Source organism: Myodes glareolus, chromosome 11, assembly GCF_982192425.1.
Source record: "Myodes glareolus chromosome 11, mMyoGla1.1, whole genome shotgun sequence".
In the NCBI taxonomy this organism is placed as follows: Eukaryota; Metazoa; Chordata; class Mammalia; order Rodentia; family Cricetidae; genus Myodes; species Myodes glareolus.
The window spans coordinates 65493425-65515755 of NC_142036.1; the positions used below are offsets into that span (position 1 = coordinate 65493425).

The 22331-nt window shown below is 42.7% G+C and overlaps 1 protein-coding gene across 2 annotated transcripts; it reads left to right on the plus strand.

Moving 5' to 3' along the window:
• The first annotated feature begins 2309 nt into the window (after positions 1–2309).
• Positions 2310–17499, plus strand: Trappc6b (trafficking protein particle complex subunit 6B). 2 transcript variants are annotated; one of them, XM_048415634.3, is made up of 6 exons: positions 2317–2615; positions 10234–10301; positions 11541–11658; positions 13991–14074; positions 16016–16109; positions 16937–17499. In XM_048415634.3, the coding sequence occupies exons 1-6, from the start codon at positions 2535–2537 to the stop codon at positions 16966–16968; spliced, it is 477 nt and encodes a 158-aa protein (XP_048271591.1). In that variant the 5' UTR covers positions 2317–2534; the 3' UTR covers positions 16969–17499. The 2 variants fall into 2 exon arrangements, with proteins under 2 accessions (XP_048271592.1, XP_048271591.1); XM_048415635.3 differs by lacking the exon at positions 13991–14074 and having other exon boundaries at positions 2310–2615.
• Positions 17500–22331: the final 4832 nt, after the last annotated feature.

Here is a 22331-nt window from a genome sequence, read left to right on the forward strand (position 1 = left end):
CTGAGTTGTTTATATAATTGAAGACAGAATCGTTTAAATTTTATAGTCATTTTGTGTGTATGAGTGTTTTACCCACATGCATGTTTGTACACTACATCCATGCTTGATACCCTCAGAGACCAGAAGTGGGTGTTGGATCACTGGCACTGGAGTTACAGATTACCAGTTCTCTCAAACGATGACCCACCTCTATAGCGCTGAAGACAAAGTCTGTATATATTTATATAAACTGTGTGACATGTAATATGTCAGTCTTGGTGTGGCAAGTGCCTTTGACCTTTGATCATCTCATCAGTCAAATAAATTCTAACACTGTGGGAAGACACAAGTTCATGTTTCTAACACAGGGGGCTAGTTTAATGACCTTACCAGAACACTACTTAGTATTGGGACTGATGGAGCACGCCTGTAATGCTAGCATTTGAGGGTTGGAGAAACAGCTCAGCATTTAAGATTGGTAGCTGATGCCAGGCAGTGGTGGCACACGCCTTTAATCCCAGCACTCAGGAGGCAGAGGCAGGTGGATCTCTGTGATTTCTAGGCCAGTCTGGCCTACAGAGCGAGTTCCAGGACAGCCAGGGCTACACAGAGAACCACTGTCTCAAAAACCAAAACAAACAAAAGATTGTTGCTGTTCTCGCAAAGAATGCAAGTCTGGTTCTCAGGACCCATATCAGGTTGTAGCATGGTTTTTGAACCACCAGCCCCCAAATCATGACAGAGACTTATTAAGTATGAAAGCTTAGCCTTGGCTTAGGATTGTTTCTAACTAGCTCTTATAATTTAAATTAACCCATTTTTTTATAATCTACATGCCGTTCCATGGCTTATGGCTTTTATCTCTCCTGCATGTCTTGCTTCCTCTGTGTCTAGCGGTGATTCCTTTTTTCTCTTCACTGAGCCCTCTTCCTGGCTAACTACTAGCCATTCGGCTCTTTGTTAAAGCAATCACAGTGATACGCCTTCACACAGTGCAAAGGACTATTCTGCAATATCAGGTAGTTCACAATTATCTGTAAATCCAGTTCTAGGGGGTCCTCCACCTTCAGGCCTCTGGAGCATCCACACTCACGCCTGTGAACATGTACATATACATGCACACAATTAGGAATAAAATAAATTTATGCGATTGGAGAGATGGCTCAGTGATTAAGAATGCTGATTGTTCTTCCAAAGGATTGGCGTTTGATTCCTGGCACCCACATGGCAGCTCACAACCATCTGTAGCTCCAGTTCTAGGGTGTCTGATGCCCTGTTCTGTGTTCCAAGGGCATCAGGGGTGCAAATGGTGCATAAACATATACGTAGGCAAAATGCCCATGCACATAAAAAATTAATAATAAATTTTGCTGGGTGGCCCACATTCTTAATCCCAGCATTTGGGAGGCAGAGATATATGGATCTCTGAGTTCAAAGCCAACCTGGTCTACAGAGTGAGTTCTAGGACTGGCCGCAAAGCTACAGAGAAACCCTGTCTCGAATAAAAAAAAAATCTTTTAAAAAAGAGATTATTGCCGGTCAGTGGTTGCGCACGCATTTAATCCCAGCACTCGGGAGGCAGAGGCATGCAGATCTCTGTGAGTTTGAGGCCAGCCTGGTCTACAGAGCGAGTTCCAGGACAGGTTCCAAAACAACACAGAGAAACCCTATTGTGTGTCTGCTTGTGCTCCTAAGTGCACGTGGGCACAGTGGCCAAAGGAATCAGATCCTCCCCGTAGTTTGTCAAGAGGTACTTAATGTGGGCACTGAGAACTGAGTTTGAGTTTTCTTAACCACTGAGCCATACCTCCGGCCCACGTTTTATAATTAGCACTGAGATAGCAGAATCGTTTTTGTTTGAATGTTTTGTTTTTTGGAGACGGGTTTCTCTGTTTAGCTTTGGAGCCTATCCTAGAATTCGCTCTGTAGACAAGGCTGGCCTCCAACTCACAGAGATCCTCCTGCCTCTGCCTTCCGAGTGCTGGGATTAAAGGCATGTCAGCTACCTCGGCCCGGCCAAACAGATTTTCTGCAATTTAATTGCTTTTTTTTTTTTTTTTTTGACAGAGGTCTCATTTTGTAATTTATGCTGTCTCAAACTCAAGGCAATCCTCCTGCCTCAGCATGCTGGGTGTGATTACATGCATGAACCACTATGCCCGACTTCCAAGGCAGACCCTTGGGTTTTACCCTCCAGCCCTAGGGCACCTCGGCTCTGCCTCGTCCCGGGCTAGCTGGTAGCAGCTCCCTTATCACCTCCCTCCCAGAGCCCGGCAGAACACCGGAAGTCGCTCACCCCCAGACCGGAAATTGCTCACGCCCCGCGCCCCGGCTCCCTAGTCTTGGCGGGGTGTGTAGCTGTCACAGCGTCTCGGAGCCCAGTGGCTGCGGCCCTGGGGAGGGCGCGGTCGGTCCACGGCGGCCTTCCGCGGCCTTGGCGGCAGGGTTAGGTCGCTGCTCTCGGGGTCCGGCGCGGGCCGTCGGCGGGGGCTAACGGGAACCGCAAGTCCCGCACTAAATTGGAGCCGACTCGGCGCTGGAGGCATCGGCGGGAAATGGCGGACGAGGCGTTGTTTTTGCTTCTCCATAACGAGATGGTGTCCGGAGTGTACAAATCCGCCGAGCAGGGGGAAGTGGTGAGTGCTGCCACGTACCCTGGAGTCCTGCTGGACGCTCCCCGGGATCCTGCGGGATGCACCCTGGGGTCCTGCTGGACGCACCCCGGGATCCTGCGGGACGTACCCTGGGGTCCTGCTGGACGCACCCTGGAGTCCTGCGGGACGCACCCCGGCGTCCTGCGGAACACACCCTGGGGTCCTGCGGGATGCACCCCGGGTTCCTGCAGGATGCACCCGAGGCCCTGCGGGATTCTTCCGTTCTTCTCCCGTCTCGCGGCCGCAGATACCCATTAGGTTAGACCGAACTGGTCCACCTCGAGACATCCCACAGCCTGTGTCTCGGCTGTCTGCTCCAAGTTTGTCTCGCATCCCTTTCCTTTTCGTGTCTTTAGTTTGGGGTGTTCGTGTCAGTACAGTATGTTCTTTTGAGTGCATACCACGGATTTTTTTTATAATTGGCCCTATGAGGATTTGCTGGAGAGCAGCCGATTTTGGCATATTTGCTTAAATTTCCTGGTGCTCCCAGCACTTGGAGAGGCCCACTACCGCCATCCCATCCCAGAGAGACTCTTCCATCTCTTGACTCAGAATACCACTCCACACAATTCCAGGGCCGAACCGTGATGAACCTTGGAGTTAAAGCGTAGGAAACCTTGCAAGATTTTTAGCAATAATTATGAATACACTTAAATTAATTACTTAAAATATTTGGTGTTCATTTTATCAGAGCTGGTTTTAGGAGTTTGGCCCCATCCTTATGGAGGTTACGTCGGATGTGGAAGTTCTTACTTCCTCATGAGTCTTGGAAAACATCTAGTGGGACTGGAATTTAATGATTAAAATATTGGGTCGCAGTTAGGCATACAATCACAGAATGTTATCGGATTTTAGGAATGAGATAGTCTGAAGGTCTGGTCAGGTCAGCAGGCTTTTTTTTTTTTTTTAAATCCTTTAGCCCTGGAACTCACAGAGATCCTCTTAACTCTGCCTCCCTAGTGCTGGTGTTAAAGGCATGTGCTGACACACCTGGCAGGAGCCCTTCTTTAATGTTGCTGATAAAGAGGGTGATGGCCAGGGAAGGAAAGCATCCTGGATACAGTCACAGAGTTAGGAAAGAGTGAGGATTTTGTTTTGGAGACAGGGTCTTACTGTTTATCTCTGGCTGGCCTGGAACTTGCTATATGTAGACCCGGCTGGTTTCAAACTCGCAGAGGTACTCCTGCCTCTGTCTCCCAGATGTTTCTCAGTGCGGGACTTAATGTTAGGGAATGGAGTGGTCCATTTGCTTGTTATGAAGATGCTCAGTTTGTGGGCTAGAGAAAGATCTTTGTAGTGATGAGATGTGTTATTGCAGGAGTCAGGGCAGGGGATGATGGAGGTCTGAACGAAAACAGATAGAGCAGACAGGAGACTTAAGAGGTAGGGAGGGAGGTGGACTCTAAGCTTGGCTCAATACGGGAATGGAGGTAAAATTATCCCGTGTAGGGATGCACGGTTAGTAAGAGGGGTGAAGATAAGAGGTACAGAGACTATTGAGTTATATGCAGGTTTAATTTCTGAGACACTTAAGGGACGGTGCTGACAGATTGTAAGCTATAAGAAAGGTGGGCATGGCAATTAAAAATACCATTAGGAAGACAATTGAAACCAAGGGTTTTGGTTGTTTAGAGACAGGGTCTCACAGTGTAGCCCTGGTTGACCTGGAGCTTCAGTGTTACCAGGATGGCCCCAAACTCTACCTCTCAAGGGCTAGGATTAAAAGCATACGACACCACACCTGGTTTTCAAATTTTTAAAATTTATTTATATGGATACTTTGCCTGCGTGTATGCCTGTGCATTTCATGCATGCCCAATGCCACAGAGCCAGAAGGGGGCTTCATAGTCCCTGGAACTCGAGGTACAGACAGTTGTGAGCTGCCATATACCCAGGCCCTCTGGAAGAACTGCTAGTGCTTGTAACTGCTGAGCCATCCCAGCAGCCTCCTCAAATTCTATTTCTTCTTTTTTTCTTGCTTGCTTTTCATTTATTGATTGATTGATTGATTGATTGATTGGATATTTTGAGACAGGGTTTCTCTGTATCACTTTGTTATACCAGACTGGCCTTAAACTCACAGAGATCCACCTGCCTCTGTCTCCTGAGTGCTACCTCCAATGGCATACACCACCACTGCCCAGCTCAAATCCTGTTTCTAATTATACCTATCTATAACAGATACCCTCCACCTTTACACATTTGTTATTTTCCCTAAGCTTACATTTAGGCTTTTCTCACCCCCAAACAATTAGTAATACATTTTATTCTTTTATCTTTTATCATGAAATTCCACCCCTTTCCCTTCCTCCCTTCCTTCCTTTTTTTTTTTTTTTTTTTTTTTTTTTTTTCCGAGACAGGGTTTCTCTGTAGCTTTGGTGCCTGTACTGGAGCTAGCTCTTGTAGACCAGGCTGGCCTCGAACTCACAAAGATCCGCCTGCCTCTGCCTCCCGAGTGCTGGGATTAAAGGCGTGTGCCACCACCGCCCAGCTCCTTCCTTCTTTTCTTTCTGGAGACAGGGTTTCTCTGTATAACAGCTCTGACTGTCCTGGAACTTCACTCTGTAGACCAGGCTGGCCTTGAACTCACAGACATTCACTTGCCTTTGCCTCCAGAGTGCTGGGATTAAAGATGTGCCCCACCATTGCCTGGCTTCCCACCTTTTTTTCTTATTCTTTCTACTTTTTATTCACTTTTTCAGTGGGTTAGCCCAAAATAATACAAACATAGTTGATCTGCTCACAACAGATCCTTATAAACAAACAAAAGTTTGGAATTGTTTACCTATTTCAATGTATTTGTAATTGGGAGGGGAAAATCGACAGGGAGCAACAATGACAAGGATGATAACTGAATGTTTCACTATTCAATCCTGACTGACTTGAACTCCCTTTGTGGACCAACCTTGCCTCGAACTCCCAGAGCTCTACTGCCTTGGAGTGCTGAAATTAGAGGCGTGCGCCACCATGCCACCTCGTTTTTATTTTTTTTAAGTAACTTTCTGAGGAGACTTTCCCGCTCCAGTGGCCTCTGTGATTTATGCTATGGCAGACAGTGGCCCATTATCCTATTTTCAGACACTTGCAAAATAGTTTGCTTTTGATGAGATGGTGCGGAAGACATTCACAAAGTCGAGAAAACAACAGGGTCTGATCCTGATCATGCTACAAAATGCCATAAAATGTTTTCAGCTAGAGATGGCAGAGGAATCCAGAGGTCGAGAAGGTGACAGTGGTTGAGAGCACAGTCTGAAACACACATGCAAACTGTTTTGGTGGCCCGTATGTTAGTATCAGGTGATACTGTTGCTGTGAGATTGTTTTTGTTACAAAAGTATATATATATATATATATATACATATATATATATATATATATATTTACATTTTTTTGAGACAGGGTTTCTCTGAAGCTTTGAAGCCTGTCCTGGAACTAGCTCTTGTAGACCAGGCTGGCCTCGAACTCACAGAGATCCACCTGCCTCTGCCTCCCGAGTGCTGGGATTAAAGGCATGTGCCATCACCGTCTGATAGCTCTTTACTTCTTTCAGTGGGTTCCTAGGATCAGCTTGCTAGCCCACTCTTGCTAGCAAGCACCTTTACCTACTGAGCCATCTCAATGACTTCTTTTTTCATTTTTTAATTTAAAAACTTTTAAAATGTGTCTGGATATTTGGCTTGTATGTATATACACATAGACATATATATGCATTCTATCTATGCAGTATGCAAGTGGCTAGAAGAGGGCATCAGGTCTCCTAGAACTGCAGTTACAGACGGTGCTGGGAGTTGAACCCAGGTCCTCTGGAAGAGCTCTTGCTGGTTAAGTCTTCTCTCTTAGCCCCCTGCTGTTGTTTTAGGTTCAGGGGTAGTTCTACTAGCTTGTAAGAGAAAAAATACTGTGATGTGTCAGTGAGCCTTCATGGGTGTAGCTTTTCTAGGAGACAGTCTCACAGCAAACTTCCTATTCCTCAGGCTCTTACAATCGTTCTGCCTCTTTGGCAACGTTCCCTGAGCCTCAGGTGCAGGAGTTGTGTTGTAGATGTATCAGTTGGGATTGGACTCTACCACTGCATTTTGAACGGTTGTGGTTTTCTGTAGTGGTCTCGTCTGTTGCAAAAAAGAGATTTCCTTGGTGAAGGGTGAGATCTTCACGCCATATCTAAAGATTTTGATCTAGGAACTTCAAATGAGAGGGAATTTGTGATGAAATTCTTTTGGGGTTGCTTCACACAATGTTCTGTCCATTTACTGGGGTAGGCCCTTGGGAAGAACGTGCAGAGTCTGCTGGGTGGAGAGATTGGATGTGGCTTTTCTTACAGTTTTTCTCCTCCACTTCTGCGACGATCCCTGAACCTTGAGAGGAGGGTGGATGACATAGATGTCCTGTGTAGGGATGAGCACTCTGCAGTCTTATTCTCCTCCTGGTGACCGGAGTGGGCCTTTGTTAATCACCATCGACTGCAAACAAGGTCCCCGATGAGGGTTGAGAGATGCATTAACTGTGGATATAAATATGAATTAGTAGGTGTTGCTTCAGTGCTATATCCATTTAGCAGAGTCGTAGTAGTAGGTTCTCCCCTTGGGACTTTTTTTTTTTTGAGGTCTTTATAGAACCTAGATATTAATCCCATGGCTGATGTATACTTAGCAGAGATGGTTTTCCCTTTCCGTCATTCTATAGGCTGTCTCTTCACTTTGCTGACTGTTATGTAGAAATCCTTTATTGCATTTGATCTTGTATTTCAGTTGTTTATTTCTGAGACCAGGGTTTCTCTGTAGCTTTGGAGCCAGTCCAGGAACTTACTCTGTAGACCAGGCTGGCTTCGAACTTACAGAGGTCCATCTGCCTCTGCCTCCCAAGTGCTTTTCCCGCTCGGTGAATTTCAGATTTTTACATTAAGGTCTCTGATCCATTTGAATTTATTTTTGTGCAGAGCTAGAGATCTATTTTCATTCTTTTACCTTTACCATCCAGTTTTTTTTTTCAGGGATTTCACCCCACCCCCGGCATACACCCCAGATGTTAGGAACTGTACCCAGGATCTTAAGTGATTCTCCCACTAGATAAGTGTTCTGGCATTTAGCTGCATCCCTAGCTTTGTTCACTAATATATGTTTTTGCTATCTTTATGTCTGGGTTTGGTCTTTGTGTCTGCTTTTGCCCAATATCATGCTGTTTTCGTACTGCAGAACTGGAGTGTAATATAAAATCAGACATTGTGATGTCTAGCATTACTCTTTCCACTCAGGATTGCTTTGGTTTATGTGAATCTGATACAGTTTTTAGGTTTCATTTGTCTGGTTCTGTGACGATTTTTACTTGAATTTTGATAGGGGTTGGGTGCCGACTTCCACAGTATATGTTCTAATCCATGAACACGAGAGGTATTTCATCTACTGCCTTCTTTTTTCCTTCTTTTCATCAGCTTTATTTTTTAATTTAAATTTTTTTTGCGAATTTGGTGCATTAGTACTGTTTTTGTACCATTTCCACTCCTTTTTTCTCTTCCAACTTATCCCATGTCCCCCCCCCACACTTTCAAACATGACCTATTCTTAATTATTATTCACACACACACACACACACACACACACAGTTCCTCTAGTGTTGTTTAGGGCTGTATTATTCACACACACACACACACAGTTCCTCTAGTGTTGTTTAGGGCTGTATTATTGTATGTCTTTTTCAGGGCTGACCACTTGGGATTGGATAACCTGTAAGGGACTCCTCTCTCAAGAAGACTGATTCTCTCTCGCTCTGCTGTCCCTAATTGCTCATAGCTCCTTATTTAGGGGCGGGGCCTGTGAGGTCTCCCCTCTGTTGGTATGCCAGCTGGTATTGTTACTGTGTAGGTTGTGTTTAGGTGAGTGTGTTGTTGAGAGTTTACGAGTGCAACTTCCCTGTCATATACAGGAGGCACGACAAAGTCTCATAGCAGATGTTCTGGTCCTCTGGCTCTTGCAGTTTTCTGTCCCTCTCCCCATATTCCCTGAGCCTTACGTATAGGGGTTGCGTTGTACATGTATCAGTTGGCATTGGGCAGGTCACAGTCAGTTGTCTTCTCTTACTGTTGTCTTTCTGAAATGGTCTCCATCTGCTGCAGAAGAAACACATCTAGGTATAAAGTAAGTATTGAGAGTGCAGTTAGAAATTATACTAGCCTAGGAAAAGGGCAGTGGAGGTTCTCCTCTAGAGTTCATGACTTCACAAGCTAGGATCATCGTACCAGGCATGAGTTCCTTCCTCTTGAATAGGGCTTATGTCCAATTGGGTGGTTGCTGGTTACCCCAAGATATAAGTGCCACTGTTGTACCCTTGGGGACATTCTGCTTTGCTGGTTATTGCTGTGGTTTTTAGGCATCCCAGCTGGGTAGGGCTGTTTGCTGTTCTCCCTTGGCAGTTTGCATACTGTATTTGGACACTGTGGTAGCTAGCCTTCAGGGAGTGTACTTCTAATCCGTTCCAGCCCAATTCATCCAAGCTCTGTGCATGAAGTGTGTTGTGTCTTCATCAATAGGGTTTTCTTACTTCAGGTTCTGGGAGGCAGCCAAGGACAAGGGCATTAGCCTATATTGTTTTGGAAAGTTTCCTGAGCTCCTCTTAGCAACAGCTCTCAGCAGTGTCCCACACCTGGCACTGAGGTTTTCGTTAGTTAGCCTGTGGCTCTGGGGTGAGCATTATCTCCTAATGTGGTGTAACTTCATTCAAGTGTGTCAGTGCGTGTGTGTCTGTGCGTGCGTGTGTGCCATACTCACAGTGCATATGTGGGAGTCAGGACAAATTGAGTTGGACCCACACGGTGGAAGGAGCGAGCCAACTCAGTTTGTCCTCTGACTCCCACATGTGCATTGTGAGTATGGCGCAGACATGCGTACACACACTACATGTAAGACAAATTTAGGGCTGTTGAGTTGCTTACTCACAAAGGTGCCTGCTGCCAAGCCTGAGGACCTGAGTTGAATTCTTATGGGGAAAGAGAACTAATGTCTACAAATTGTCCTCTTACTTCTGCTTGTGTGTCGTGATGGCCCCCTCAAAATACTTATAGTAGGAACTGGTTAAGAGCACTAGTTGTTCTTTCAGAGGACCCCGGTTCAATTTCCAGCACCCACATGACAGCTCAAAACTGTCTGTAACTCCAAGATCTGACACCTCATACAGGCAAAACACCAACTTACATAAAGGTAAAATAAATGTAAAAAAATTAAAAAAGAAAAAAATGCTTAAAATAAAACATTTAAATAGAAAGTTGTTAAAGTTTTTATTGTGAGCCTCTTCTGCCTTTAAAGTAATTGTGAATTTTAAAAAAAGAGTATTGATTAAAAAAGTTTAGTTTGTGTGTATGTCCATGTGTGCCCATGTCCCCAAGCATGCCATGTGCATGTCATCGTGCACATGTGGAGGTCAGAGAACTCCTGGAGTTCTTTCTCTCCTTTAGCATGGGTCCTATGGATTAAGTCGTCAGGGTTGGTGGTAAGTACCTTTACCTGCTGAGGCATCTTCCTGGCCTCTGATTTCTAGTTCACTGTTTTAAAATACAGATGTCTTAGAATTCTAAGAGTATTCAAAACTATTTTTTTTTTTTTTTGGCTAGGAAAATGGACGATGTATTACTAAGCTGGAAAACATGGGGTTTCGAGTGGGACAAGGATTGATAGAAAGGTGAGCAGTATGGATTTGAAAATTTTCTTCCAGGTAGGTTATAAACACAGATCAATTTCAAATCATTACAGAAGCTTGAGATGTTTTGTTTTTAATTCTTTTCTGTTTTGTGGTTGATAAGTTGAACACATTCTTAAGAGGCTTCTAGTGTATCAGTAGTAGAGCATGTGTTTAGTGAGTGTGAGGCCCTGGAAAAAAAATAATTCTCTTTTGATCTGATGCTACTTTAAGTCTGTTATTCAGACTTTATTATTTTTGTTTATGGACATGGCCCCACTGTGTGACCCAGATTGTCTTCAGACTTACTATTCCTGTTGTCAGGATTATAACCGTTCTCTGCTGTGCCCAGTTTCCTGTTTTCATAGTTGAGGAAGACATATTTTACATAGGCGATTTTTTTCCCCCCATGAAAAGACTAATATATTGAAATTCCTATTTACAGTCTCATTGCATTTTCTGCTTAGGGCTTAGTAGGTTTTTAAAAGCAGAATGGAATTTTGTTTAACTGCATAGGCATAGAAATGCCTTGAAATCTATGTTCATGATCTTTGCTTTTTTTGTATTCCTTTCTGAATATCTAAATAGTTGAATTTAGATTGATTTTATTTTACATAAAACACTCCAGTTATGTTTACTTTTTGGGCGGGGGGTTTCGAGACAGGGTTTCTTTGTGTTAACCTTGGCTGTCCTGGAACTTGCTCTGTAGACCAGGCTGGCCTCAAACTCACAGAGATCTGCCTGCATCTGCCTCCTGAGTGCTGGGATTAAAGGTGTGCACCACCACTGCCCGACTTTTTCTGTCTTTTCTTTCCTTTTTTTCTTGTTGAGATAGAGTTTCATACTGTATCCCAACGTTCTACCCTGCCCTGGAACTCGTATAGTCCAGGTTAGGACTCAGACCTGTGAAGACCTTGCCTCAGCCTCTAGAGTCTTGGATTATAGCACAAACCACCATGCTCACTTGTGCCATTTTTGTTTTTTTCATGTGCTAATTTGAATTATCACTGAAAGTATGACTGACGAATAGCAAATAGACTCTTGAACCCCTGATTATATAACAGATTGCTCATCCACTGAGATGAGATGGCTTTGCTGTTTATCCCTGTATGACTGTCAGTACATGTCTAGTGCTAGTGGCATTTAGAAATTAGTAAATAAATTGCTTTTTCTTAGAAAAAACTTCCTCCTTTGTTTCCTTTGGAAAAAATATATTGTATTACTTCAAGTTGATCTTTTTAGGTTTACGAAAGATACTGCAAGGTTCAAGGATGAATTAGACATCATGAAGTTCATATGTAAAGATTTTTGGACTACAGTATTCAAGAAACAAATTGATAATCTAAGGACAAATCATCAGGTATTTAGATAAATCTGTTCTTTGTTGATTTGAAGACCTATTTTCTGAAAGTCTCTCACTGGGAATGTCCTTTCTATCAAGTATTTACTTTCCTATGGCTGTGTGTGGTGTGTGTGGGAATGTAGCTGCTTGCGCGGCTCATACGTCACAGTGAGGGTAGAGGACGGCTTTCGGGAGTTGTTCCTGAAGGTTCTAGGATCCAGAAGAGATTGTGAGGCTTGTGCACAAGTGCTTTTACATGCTGAGCTATCTTTGTTGGCCCTTAATTTACTTATTTAAATTAATTTTTTTGAGAATTTGTTTTTATGTATATACGAGTACCAGGTGCATACAGTGGCCATAAGAGGCTGCCGGGTTTTTTGCAGCTGGAGTTACAGGAGTCTGTGAGCTTCAGTGTTCCTGCTGGCCCTGAACCTGGGTCCTACGCAAATGTAGCAGGTGATCCTAATAGCTGAGCCACCTGTCTCTCCACTCACCTAGGATGCTTTTTTTGGGGGGAGGGGAATAAACTTCATGTTTTTCTAATAATATTGGTAAGTCAAGTCTTTTTCTCTAGTAGGGTAAAGGAAAAAAGGAAGAGCGTAGTTATCATTAACTATAACTTTCTTTCCTCTAATTACATAAGTTGTGTTAAAATTTAAAATGTAGCATCAGGAGGCAGAGGCAAGTGGATCACTGAGTTCGAGGCCAGCATGGTCCACACAATGAGCTCCAGGACAGCCAGGGTGACATAGAGAAACCCTGTCTTGAAAAACAAAAACAAAAACCAAACAAAAAAAAGAGTAGCAAATGAGGGCTGGAAAGATGACTCAGTGGTAACCACTAAGCATGTATTGCTCTTCTAGAGGTTCCCAGAACCCATGACAGATGTCTCACAGCTCTTAATATTTTAGTTCCAGGAGGATTCAGTGTGTTGTGTCTGGCTTCTTTGGGAATCCACATGCATGTGCACATAACTATAAACATATAATTAAAAATAAAAACCCAGCTGGGCATGTTGGTACATGCAACAAAACAAAAAGTAGCCTCTATCAGTGGGCAAAGGGACACCTCATTTTTGGTATTTTTATACCTGGGGGCTTTCTATGTTCAGGTTGGCAGGAACGTCATTCATGGCAGTAAGTGATTCAGTGAGAAAGAGATCAGTCTGTGGGTTGAACCTGAATAACTCACTGACCCCAAGTTTGTGCCATGACTAGGTCTATGAATAGAGGTAGACAAAACAGGGTCCTTTTTAGCATTAGTTAAGGGTCCCTGGACACAGCTCTTCAACCCACTGACTAGAAATGATAAAATGGATCTTCTTTTCCAAAACATATTTTTCAATAAAACTGTTAGAACTAGGAAAAACAAACTTTGTAGAATGTAGCAATGTAGCACAGCAGAATAATTGGTGTAGGATTGATTCATTATTATTCAGAAATATGATAGTATTCAGAACTATGTCATATTTATATCTTTAGAATAATTTCTGATTTTTTGTTTTTTGGCTTTGGAGCCTGTCCTGGAACTAGCTCTTGTAGCCCAGGCTGGCCTCAAATTCACAGAGATCTGCCTGCCTCTGCTTCCCCAGTGCTGATATTAAAGGTGTGTGCCACCACCACCTGGCTAGAATAATTTCTAAAGTCTAATTCATAGACCATCCTTAACTCTTAAATAACTTGCTTTGGTTTAACTAGAGAGATGGCTCAGTTAAGAGCTCGTGCTGTTCTAACAGAGGACCCGAGTTCAGTTCCTGAGATCCCTGTCAGGCACTTATAGCTGCCTGTAATTTCAGCTCCAGGAGATCTGATGTCTTTTCTTACCTCAGTGAGCAGCTGCACCGATGTGCACATTTTCACACGCAGATAAACACAAATTTTTTTTTGTTGTTGTTTTTTAGTTTTTCGAGACAGGGTTTTCTGTGTAACAGCCCTGGCTGTCCTGGAACTCCCTTTGTAGACCAATCTGGCCCTGTACTCATAGAGATCCGCCTCCCTCTGCCTCCCAAGTGCTGGTATTAATGGTATGTGCCAAGATTGCCTAGCCCACACAAATAATTTTAAAAAAGGAATCTTATAAAAGAACTTGTTTGGATGTGCAGTGATTGGTTTGTATTTTTTTATTTATTCATTGATTCATTCACTTATCTATCTATCTATCTGTATGTATCTATTTATCTACCTGTCTTATCTATTTTATCTATTTATTGAGACAGAGATTCACTCTATAGTCTGGCTGCTGACTTTGTGATGAGTCATAGCCATGGGAAACTACACCTGCCTAGGGTAAGGTAATTTTTAAGGATTGGAGACTAGATTGACTTCTGATATTGTTTTTTGATTGTAAACAGGGCATATATGTGCTTCAGGACAACAAATTTCGACTGCTTACTCAGCTGTCTGCAGGAAAACAGTATTTAGAACATGCATCAAAGGTATTTAATAAAATTTGATTTTGTAATAAAACAAAAAATTTAGAATAACAGGAAAAATTACAAAGCCAATCACAACTGATTGAAATTAAACAGTAATTTCAGCAGTTCATTGAGGAGCCCATGCTCATGTTCTTAAGTGATCCTTTTTTTTCTTAAAAGTAGATCTTTCTTTTTTTTCTTTCTAGATTTTTTTATTTTCTTATTTTGCATGTATCAGTGTTTTGCCTGCTTATATATTGTGCACCATTTCTGTGCCGCATGCCTGGGGAGATGGTGAACTTCCATGTGTGTGCTGGGGATTGAATTCCTGTCCTTTGCAAGAATAACAAGTGTTCTTAACCCTTGAGCCAACTCTCCAGCCCCCTATTTTTTCTTAACCTGAACGATAGCAATCCAAGTTAAGAATGCCTTTTAGTAAACTGTTTGTCAGTGGCGGAGGCAGCACACGCCTTTATCTAGCACTTGGAAGGCAGGGGTAGGCAGTTTGAGGCCAGCTAGTATTAAAGGCCTATGTCACTGTGCCTGACAGAGTAACAAATTTTAATGTAAGCATTCCTTTGCAATAATTAAAGTGTCTAAGCAAGTATAATTTGCTACTTATCTATAAATATTTGTTCATTCTTTAATTTTCTATTAAGTTTTACAAATTACCATACAAAGATAAATCATACAAAGATTTCATGATTCTTCTTTCATGTCTGCTTTGTTCTTATTGGTCCTCCTAGCCTACCACCCTCCTCTTGTCTGCCTTCTTCGTGCTGACCTCCTCAGTCTCCTCCTAATAGCCTCCTTCTGCCTTCATGCCACAAGGATTATAGGGCACTCTTCTTTGTCTATAAAAATTTCCCTCCTATATTTGAAATAGATTGCAAATACAGTGTAGTTATGATGTAGAAATCACAGAGCTAGAACCATATGAAGTTAGGCATCAAGCATTTTATGGTTAATATACATACATACATATACATTACACACACATACACATTATTGCTCTTTTTATTCACATTTTACAATTTTCAGTTTCCACTTAACTTTGGGGCATCTTACTTTCTTCAGTTGTGAAGAATAAGTTAAAGATTTTTCTTGCTGGGGTACAGAATTGATGTCTGCTGAGTTAAAAGCACTTATTACAAAGCCCAGGCTAGTCTCCAACTTGTAGTGATCCACTACATGAGCTGCTTGAGTTCTAGGATTACAGACAAGCTTCATAGCTGTGCTTTAAGTCTTAAGCAAGATGAGATGTTTGGTTGTAGGAAGCTGGATGTGATAGCACATGCTTGTAATCTCAGTATTTGGGAGACGGAAGCTGGAGTAGGAAGTTTGAGGCCTGACTGACTTACTTGAGACCCAGTCTCAAAGAAGAAAAAGGAAAAAGAAGCACAGAGATCTTTGCTTAGTCATCAATATTGGTAGGAAGGCCGAGAAGATAGAAATTCAGGAGGCTAAAGTGACTAGCTGTGCTGAGTGTGCAGTTAGATCCCTGTGCACAGCACTGGCCAACGCTGTTGTTTCTTGACCTAAACTTAACCTGCTGCTGTTCTGCGGTTACACTAGATGCAGAGCCTTGTTCTGCAGCCCCAGGTTGGTTAGGCTTAGTCATTTGCCCATGTGCAATTACACATGTACATGCCATGTACATGTAGCATTACTCCAAAAGTCTTTTTACAATGTCTGTGCTGTTTCTTTCTTTCTAGTTAGAGGTTGCATGGCCTTGAACTCAGAGATCAGCCTGCTTCTGGATTAAAGGCCAGCTTCACCGCTTCCTTCTTCCTTATCCCTGCCTTTTCCTCTTGCTCTCACCTCCTTGTCCTCTCCTCTCAGTCTCCTGTCTAAATACAGCAATGATGTATTGACGCCATTGCTTAAATCAATTCCCTGTTTACCGATACCTTATTCTTTTAGTAAATCCTTAATAGTTTTTGTATTTTTTCCTCCTTTTAGTATCTAGCATTTACATGTGGCTTAATCAGAGGTGGCTTGTCAAACTTGGGAATAAAAAGTATTGTAACAGCTGAAGTATCTTCAATGCCTGCCTGTAAGTTTGTTCATCTTACATATGTTTTACATCATTTTTTCAGGTCTGTTTCTTTTAAATGTAGAAGAAACTAAAAATTCTGAAACTTTCATTTTAGTATCATTTATTTCACACCTATTTTGGTAATATGTAATATCTTTTCACTCAAGGACTAACCAAGAACAAAATTTAATTGAGTTTCAATGTATTTCTTTTCTTTTCCTTTTTATTTCTTTTTGTTTTTCTTTTTTTTCTTCTTCCAGGATAGGGTTTCTCTGTGTAGCTTTGGGGCCTATCCTGGAACTCTCTGTATACCAGGCTGGCCTTGAACTCACAGATATCCTCCTGTCTCTGTCTCCCAAGTGCTGCGATTAAAGGTGTGCGCCACCACTGCCCAACTGAATTTCTTTTCTATCCACTGACAAATTAGTAATGAAATACTCAGAATTGCTAGGCATGGTGACTCACGCCTTTAACCCTAGCACTGAGGAAGCAGAGGCAAGCAGTATCTGTAAGTTCAAAGCTTTCCTGGTCTGGTCTACATAGTGAACTCCAAGCCAGGGCTACATAATGAGACCTCCTTGTCTCAGAAAACCACACACACACACACACACACACACACACACACACAGGGAAGAGGGGACTCAGGATGTAGGAAGGATACCTCCTCATAAACCAGACAACCGTCCAATGGGATAGACTTTATTGGCTACCTTAAGGAGTATGAAAAGACCTTTGACACAGCAAGTTCTTTGAGTGAAACCACTTCCCGAATGGAGATGAATATGCTTGTCTTCCTTGTGCCTGAAAATCAGAGTGATTGTCTTGTTTTCTGTTCTGTTCTTCAGGCAAATTCCAGGTGATGATACAGAAGCTGTAGGGTGCAGTGGAACACGAGAGGGGCTGCTCTTGTGCAAAGTACTGCAAGTGCGGATCTCTGCTCACTGTTGGCGGTCTGTGCGGAGCAGAGGGCTTACCTCACCAGAGTCACACAGACCAAATCGAAGGCTATCGATAAGGTCCTTCCACCATGACGTAAACTAGCTGAACTGTTTGACTGATGTCAGTGAACTCGACGCCAAGATGTACAGCTCTTTATTTTAAACATCTTTATTTCCTAGTGTGATATGTATTTAACCATAGATTGAGAACTGAAACTCAGGGTGTGTTGAATTGCTGTATAGAAAAATATGCACCAATCAGAATAGTTTCTATTCAAATGACCAAAATTGTTAAAGTATAAATGTGTTTTAGTTATTTAAAAAAAACAAACCACTATGCTAAATTAAGCTTAATTTTTATTGTATTGTTTATAATTTATTTCTGTCGAGAATTTGTGTGCTTATATAAGGATTTCATTTATACATTGTATGTTTATATGTATATATAAATACATATGTTACTGTCTAAATTGTTTGAAGACTTAATTTTACTTTAATAGATTTCAGTCTTTGAGCCCTCCACCGATTAATCGAAGTGAAATGTAGATCAGCTTGGTAACTGTAGTGCTAGAGAATACTAGGTATGTTGGGAAGTCATTTTTATACTTACCCCTGCTCATTATCCTTTAAAACATATTTCATTTTAGTTTTTTTTTGTGTGTATGTGTGTGTGGGGGGGTGTATCACTTTTCCTATCTGTTCTGTTGGTGAAACTTAGGTTGATCCCATAACTTAGCGCTTGTAAGTAGTTCTATAGTAAACACCTATGAGCAAAAATCTCTGGTTTGGTAATTTGGAGTCTTTCAGGTAATACCTGAATGCTAGAGTTGGACCACATAGTTGTCTTTTTGAGGAGCCTCCATACTGATTCTGTACTGGCTGAACAAGTTTAAATTCTCAGCACCACCATTTTGTCCAGTCTGACCAGAATTGTCTTAGGCAGTGCCGTGCTGAGATGCTGAGATGGGATCTCAGGTTGCAGTTCTCTTCTGGCTAGCGATATTGAGCGCGTTTCACTATGTTTGTAGGTCTCTTGGACCTTCTTTGTGAGAACTGTATACTCATTTCATTAGTCAATGTGTATTTGTTAATTATAGCCAAAATGTAACTTCTTTTAGTAGAAACAAGGAGAAAGTTAAGGTATTAGATTATAAGGAAAATTGAATATGCTTTTTCTTGAGGTTATAGCAGACTTAAAAAGCTTACATATAAAAATAAAGTCATAAAGTACTACTTTTTTGATCTTCTGGTAAAGGCCTTTCCAAAACAAAAGTAGAAAAATGATAAAGGAAAATGGCAAACAAAACAAAACCAAAAAACAAACAAACAACCCCTCCCAAACATCTGTATTAGTTAGGTTTCCATTGCTGTGATTAAAACTATGACCGAGAACAGCTTGGGCAGGAAAGGCTTTATTTGGCTTCCGTATCTAAGCCAAGGCAGGAACCTGGAGGCAGGAACTGAGACAGAAGCCATGGAGGCATGAGTCTTATTGGCTTGCTCCTCCCCACCCCCTGCCCTGTTTTCATATGCAGTCCAGGACCACCTGCTGTTGGGTGGCACTGCCCACAGTGCCCTGGGCCTTCCCATATTAGTCATTAATCAAGAAAACACCCCACAGATGTGCTGAGAAGCACACTGATGTTTGCTCTTCCTAAATGACTGTAGCTTGTGTCAAGTTGACAAAAAAATCCAAACAGCTCATCTCTTCTACAAATGCTAGAAAAGTAATACCATATGCAAAAGAGTGAAACCGGACGATTAGACTAATAATACATCCAGGAATTAACTTGTGTGGATCAAAGACTTAAACATAAAAACTGAAAAATTGGCCTTACGATGTGGTTCAGTTGGTAGAGTCCTTGCCTAGCATTCATGAAGCCCTACATTCCATCAGCAGGAATGTATAAATGACATGGTGGCACTGTACACACAACACCAGCACTCAGGAGGTGGAGGTGGGGTGAGGTGAGGGAGAAATTCAAGGTCATACTCCTGCCTCAAACAGAACAGACGTACCCTGAAAAGTTCTAGAAGAGATGAGAAAAGCATAAAATTTGTCCTGGTAATAATTCCTGGGCTCTCAAGCCCTCCGCTAGGCAGCAGAAGTAGGAAGATAAACAGCTAGGTCTACCTGGAGAAGCTGCATGGCCAAAGCCTTGAAGATAAGCAGCTTAGTAGACGGAAAGAAAATACTGCAAATATGTAAGGGTTCATAAAGATCTACAGTTCACAGGACTGTGGCTACCGCTAAGTTGCCATGATCTGTATGTATGGAATAACCCTATTTCATCTCAGTGGGTGATGAAAAAAGACATGTAAGGGGGTATTGGGAAAGAGGTTCTGGAGGGAGAAGAAGGGGATAAGTGAGGAGTGTAGGATGAATTTGATCAAAATACAATATATGCATGTAAGTCATTGTCAAAAAGAAAAAAGCTTTTTTTCCTTAAAAAGAACTACTCTAATTCAGTAGCAGAAAAGAAGCCTGACCGAAAACGGCTAGGACAGTAGAGACATTTCTCCAAAGGAGGGACACAAATGACTAAATGAATATGAAAACATGCTCAGCAGCCAGGCGGTGGTGGCGCACACCTTTAATCCCAGCACTCGGGAGGCAGAGGCAGCCGGATCTCTGTGAGTTCGAGGCCAGCCTGGTCTACAGGAGCTAAGAAAACATGCTCAACACTGCATAGGGAAATGCAAACAAACTGTGCTAGGATGGCCAGTATATAGTATATGAGCAATACACCTGGGTGTGTAAACACAACAGACGTTCCTGACGATGTAGAGACATCAGATTTCTCGATCGCTTGTGTACTGTTAGGGTGTAAATTATTACAGCTAGCTGCTATGGAAAATAAAAGGGGGAAAAATTACAAGCATCATTCCAGTTCTTACCAAGCCGCTGGTAAAGCTCCTCTTGCTGTACTCAGATACAAATTTTAAGTAAACGAGATCTTAAAAAGAATTCATTTTAAATTATGGGCACCTGTGTGTAGGCATGTGCGCGTGAAGGCAAATGCCTGGAAGTGAGGGCATGGGATCCCTGGAGCTGGAGTTTCACACAGCTGCTGCCTGACATGAGCTCGGGGAACTGCACGCTCTTTACCACTCAGCCATCTCCCCAATCTCCTAACGGTGTTTGGCAGCCTTTGTTTCCCCATACTTGGTAATAGCATGTGATGGCAGTGTGTGGGGTTTGGTCATCTGCAGGGTGTTAACAGCCCTGTGCGGGGCTTAGGGACTTTGTGTAAATGTGTTAGAGATCTTGTGTGGAAGACACACACACATACATATACAGATACACACACACACATGTTAATCATTATTATATATTGGCCATCATAAACACTAAGTAATATCTTACAGTTTTGTTTGTATTTTCCTATGCAATGTTGAGCAGTCCAGTACTGAGTATGTTTTCATTTTCCTTTGGTCATTTGTATTCCTCCTTTGGAGAAACGTCTCTTCAGTCCTAGCCGTTTTCACTCGGGCTGTTTTCAGCTACCGAGTTACAGGCCCTGTGACTCCTCCGTCTCTGGCTGCGGTTGTCATCACAGCTTTGAGGCAGGCCTCGATAGCAGGATTCCTTAGCCCTCAACAGCAGTGAGTGTTCGGGCTCTTGTGTAGGCCTAGGAGTCAAGATTCCTTAGCCTGTGAAATAGAACTATATTAGCAGTGTTGGCCCAGGTTCTCACATTGTGACCTGAATTACTAATTCTGGTGACCGAGGCCTGCAGTTTCTCTGCTGCTCTTTTTCCTCTTACTCTCAGCTCTTCCTTCACGTGATGGAAGCAGTCTCAGAGTGGAACTGTTTACTTTGGCTTCTCAATCCAGGGTATAGTCAGGCCTGGGAAGTCGAGGAGTTAGGAGCGTGAAGCAGCTGGTCACATTGGATCCACATCAGGAAGTAGACAGCAGCTCACTGTTCATTTTATAGTCTAGAATCCCCCAGCAGGGATTGGTCCTGTGGATTAAGATGATTCTTCCCACACCAATTAACCTGCAATCAACCTGATAAAATAAACCATTCCAGGCTAGCCTTAATCTGGTTAATTCCTCACATATAGGCCCCAAGGCCTTTCTCCTAGGCAGTTCTAGGTCTTGTCAAATGATAATTAACACTATCCACTGCCCCCTCCCCCACTGCTCATTTTTGCTATTTGTTTTTGAGACAGGGTCTCACGTAGCCCAAACTGACTTCACACTTCCTGCCTGCCTTCGTAATGTAGCTGGGGAGCTTCAATTCCCACCCTCCTAGCTCCATCTCCGAGTGCGGGGCGTATAAATGTGTACCACCATACGTAGTTTTATATAATGCTGGATCAAGCCTAGTGCGTCACTCATGTTAGTCAAAGATTCTGCCGACTGAACTACATCCCCAATCCCTGCTTCTTTCTCTGGGGTCTGCTCAGCCTGCACTATAGAAAATACCCCAGAAATAACCACTCAAGAGAAACACTTTCTTTTCTTTTTTTTTCTTTTTGGTTTTTCGAGAAGGGGTTTCTTTGTGTAGCCCTGGCAGCCCTGGAACTAGCGCTATAGACCAGGCCGGCCTCGAACTCACAGAGATTCACCTGTCTCTGGTTCCCGAGTGCTGGGATTAAAGGCGTGCATCACCGTCACCTGGCCAGAAACATTTTCTTGCTCACAATGTGGTAGTACTTGGAGGAGGCAGTGAAGTTAGTCTCACAGATGAGCTAATTGAACCTGCTTATTTATATAGCCAGAGAAAGGTGCGTCTGAACCAGTCATAACCATGGAAGCTGGGTTGAGCTCAATTACTGTTTTGTGTCTTAGTACCAATCACAGCCATGGGGGTTTGTGTTTGGACCAATCACAGCCTTGCATTTTACTAGCCCCCTGGGAAAGCGCTCCCTCTCTAGCCTAGGTTACATGGACACAAAGAGGTCACCGAGGCTTGTGGCAGGTAACAGAGTCTTCTGCAAATTGTTTAAACGGCCCCGACTGAGGCATTGCTCTGAGGAGTAGGGCAATCATCTATAATCATAGTGTATGTTTTTTTTTAAATATTTAATTTCTTGAGAGTATAATATAATCACCTCATTTCTTCCTTCCCTTTCTGCCCTCCTATACATCTCACCTTCCTCTCTTTCAAATCCATGGCCTCTTTTTTCATAGTTTATATTTCTTTCTTAAGGCATCTGCAGACGCTTGTGCTGCCTTATGGGTAGTCTTACAGTTGTTTCACTGACTGTCCTTTCGGTCAAGACAGTCAGGGTGGTAAGGTAGAACCTGAGACCTTAAACATTCCCAGAGTACTCATAAAGATGCTTTTAGG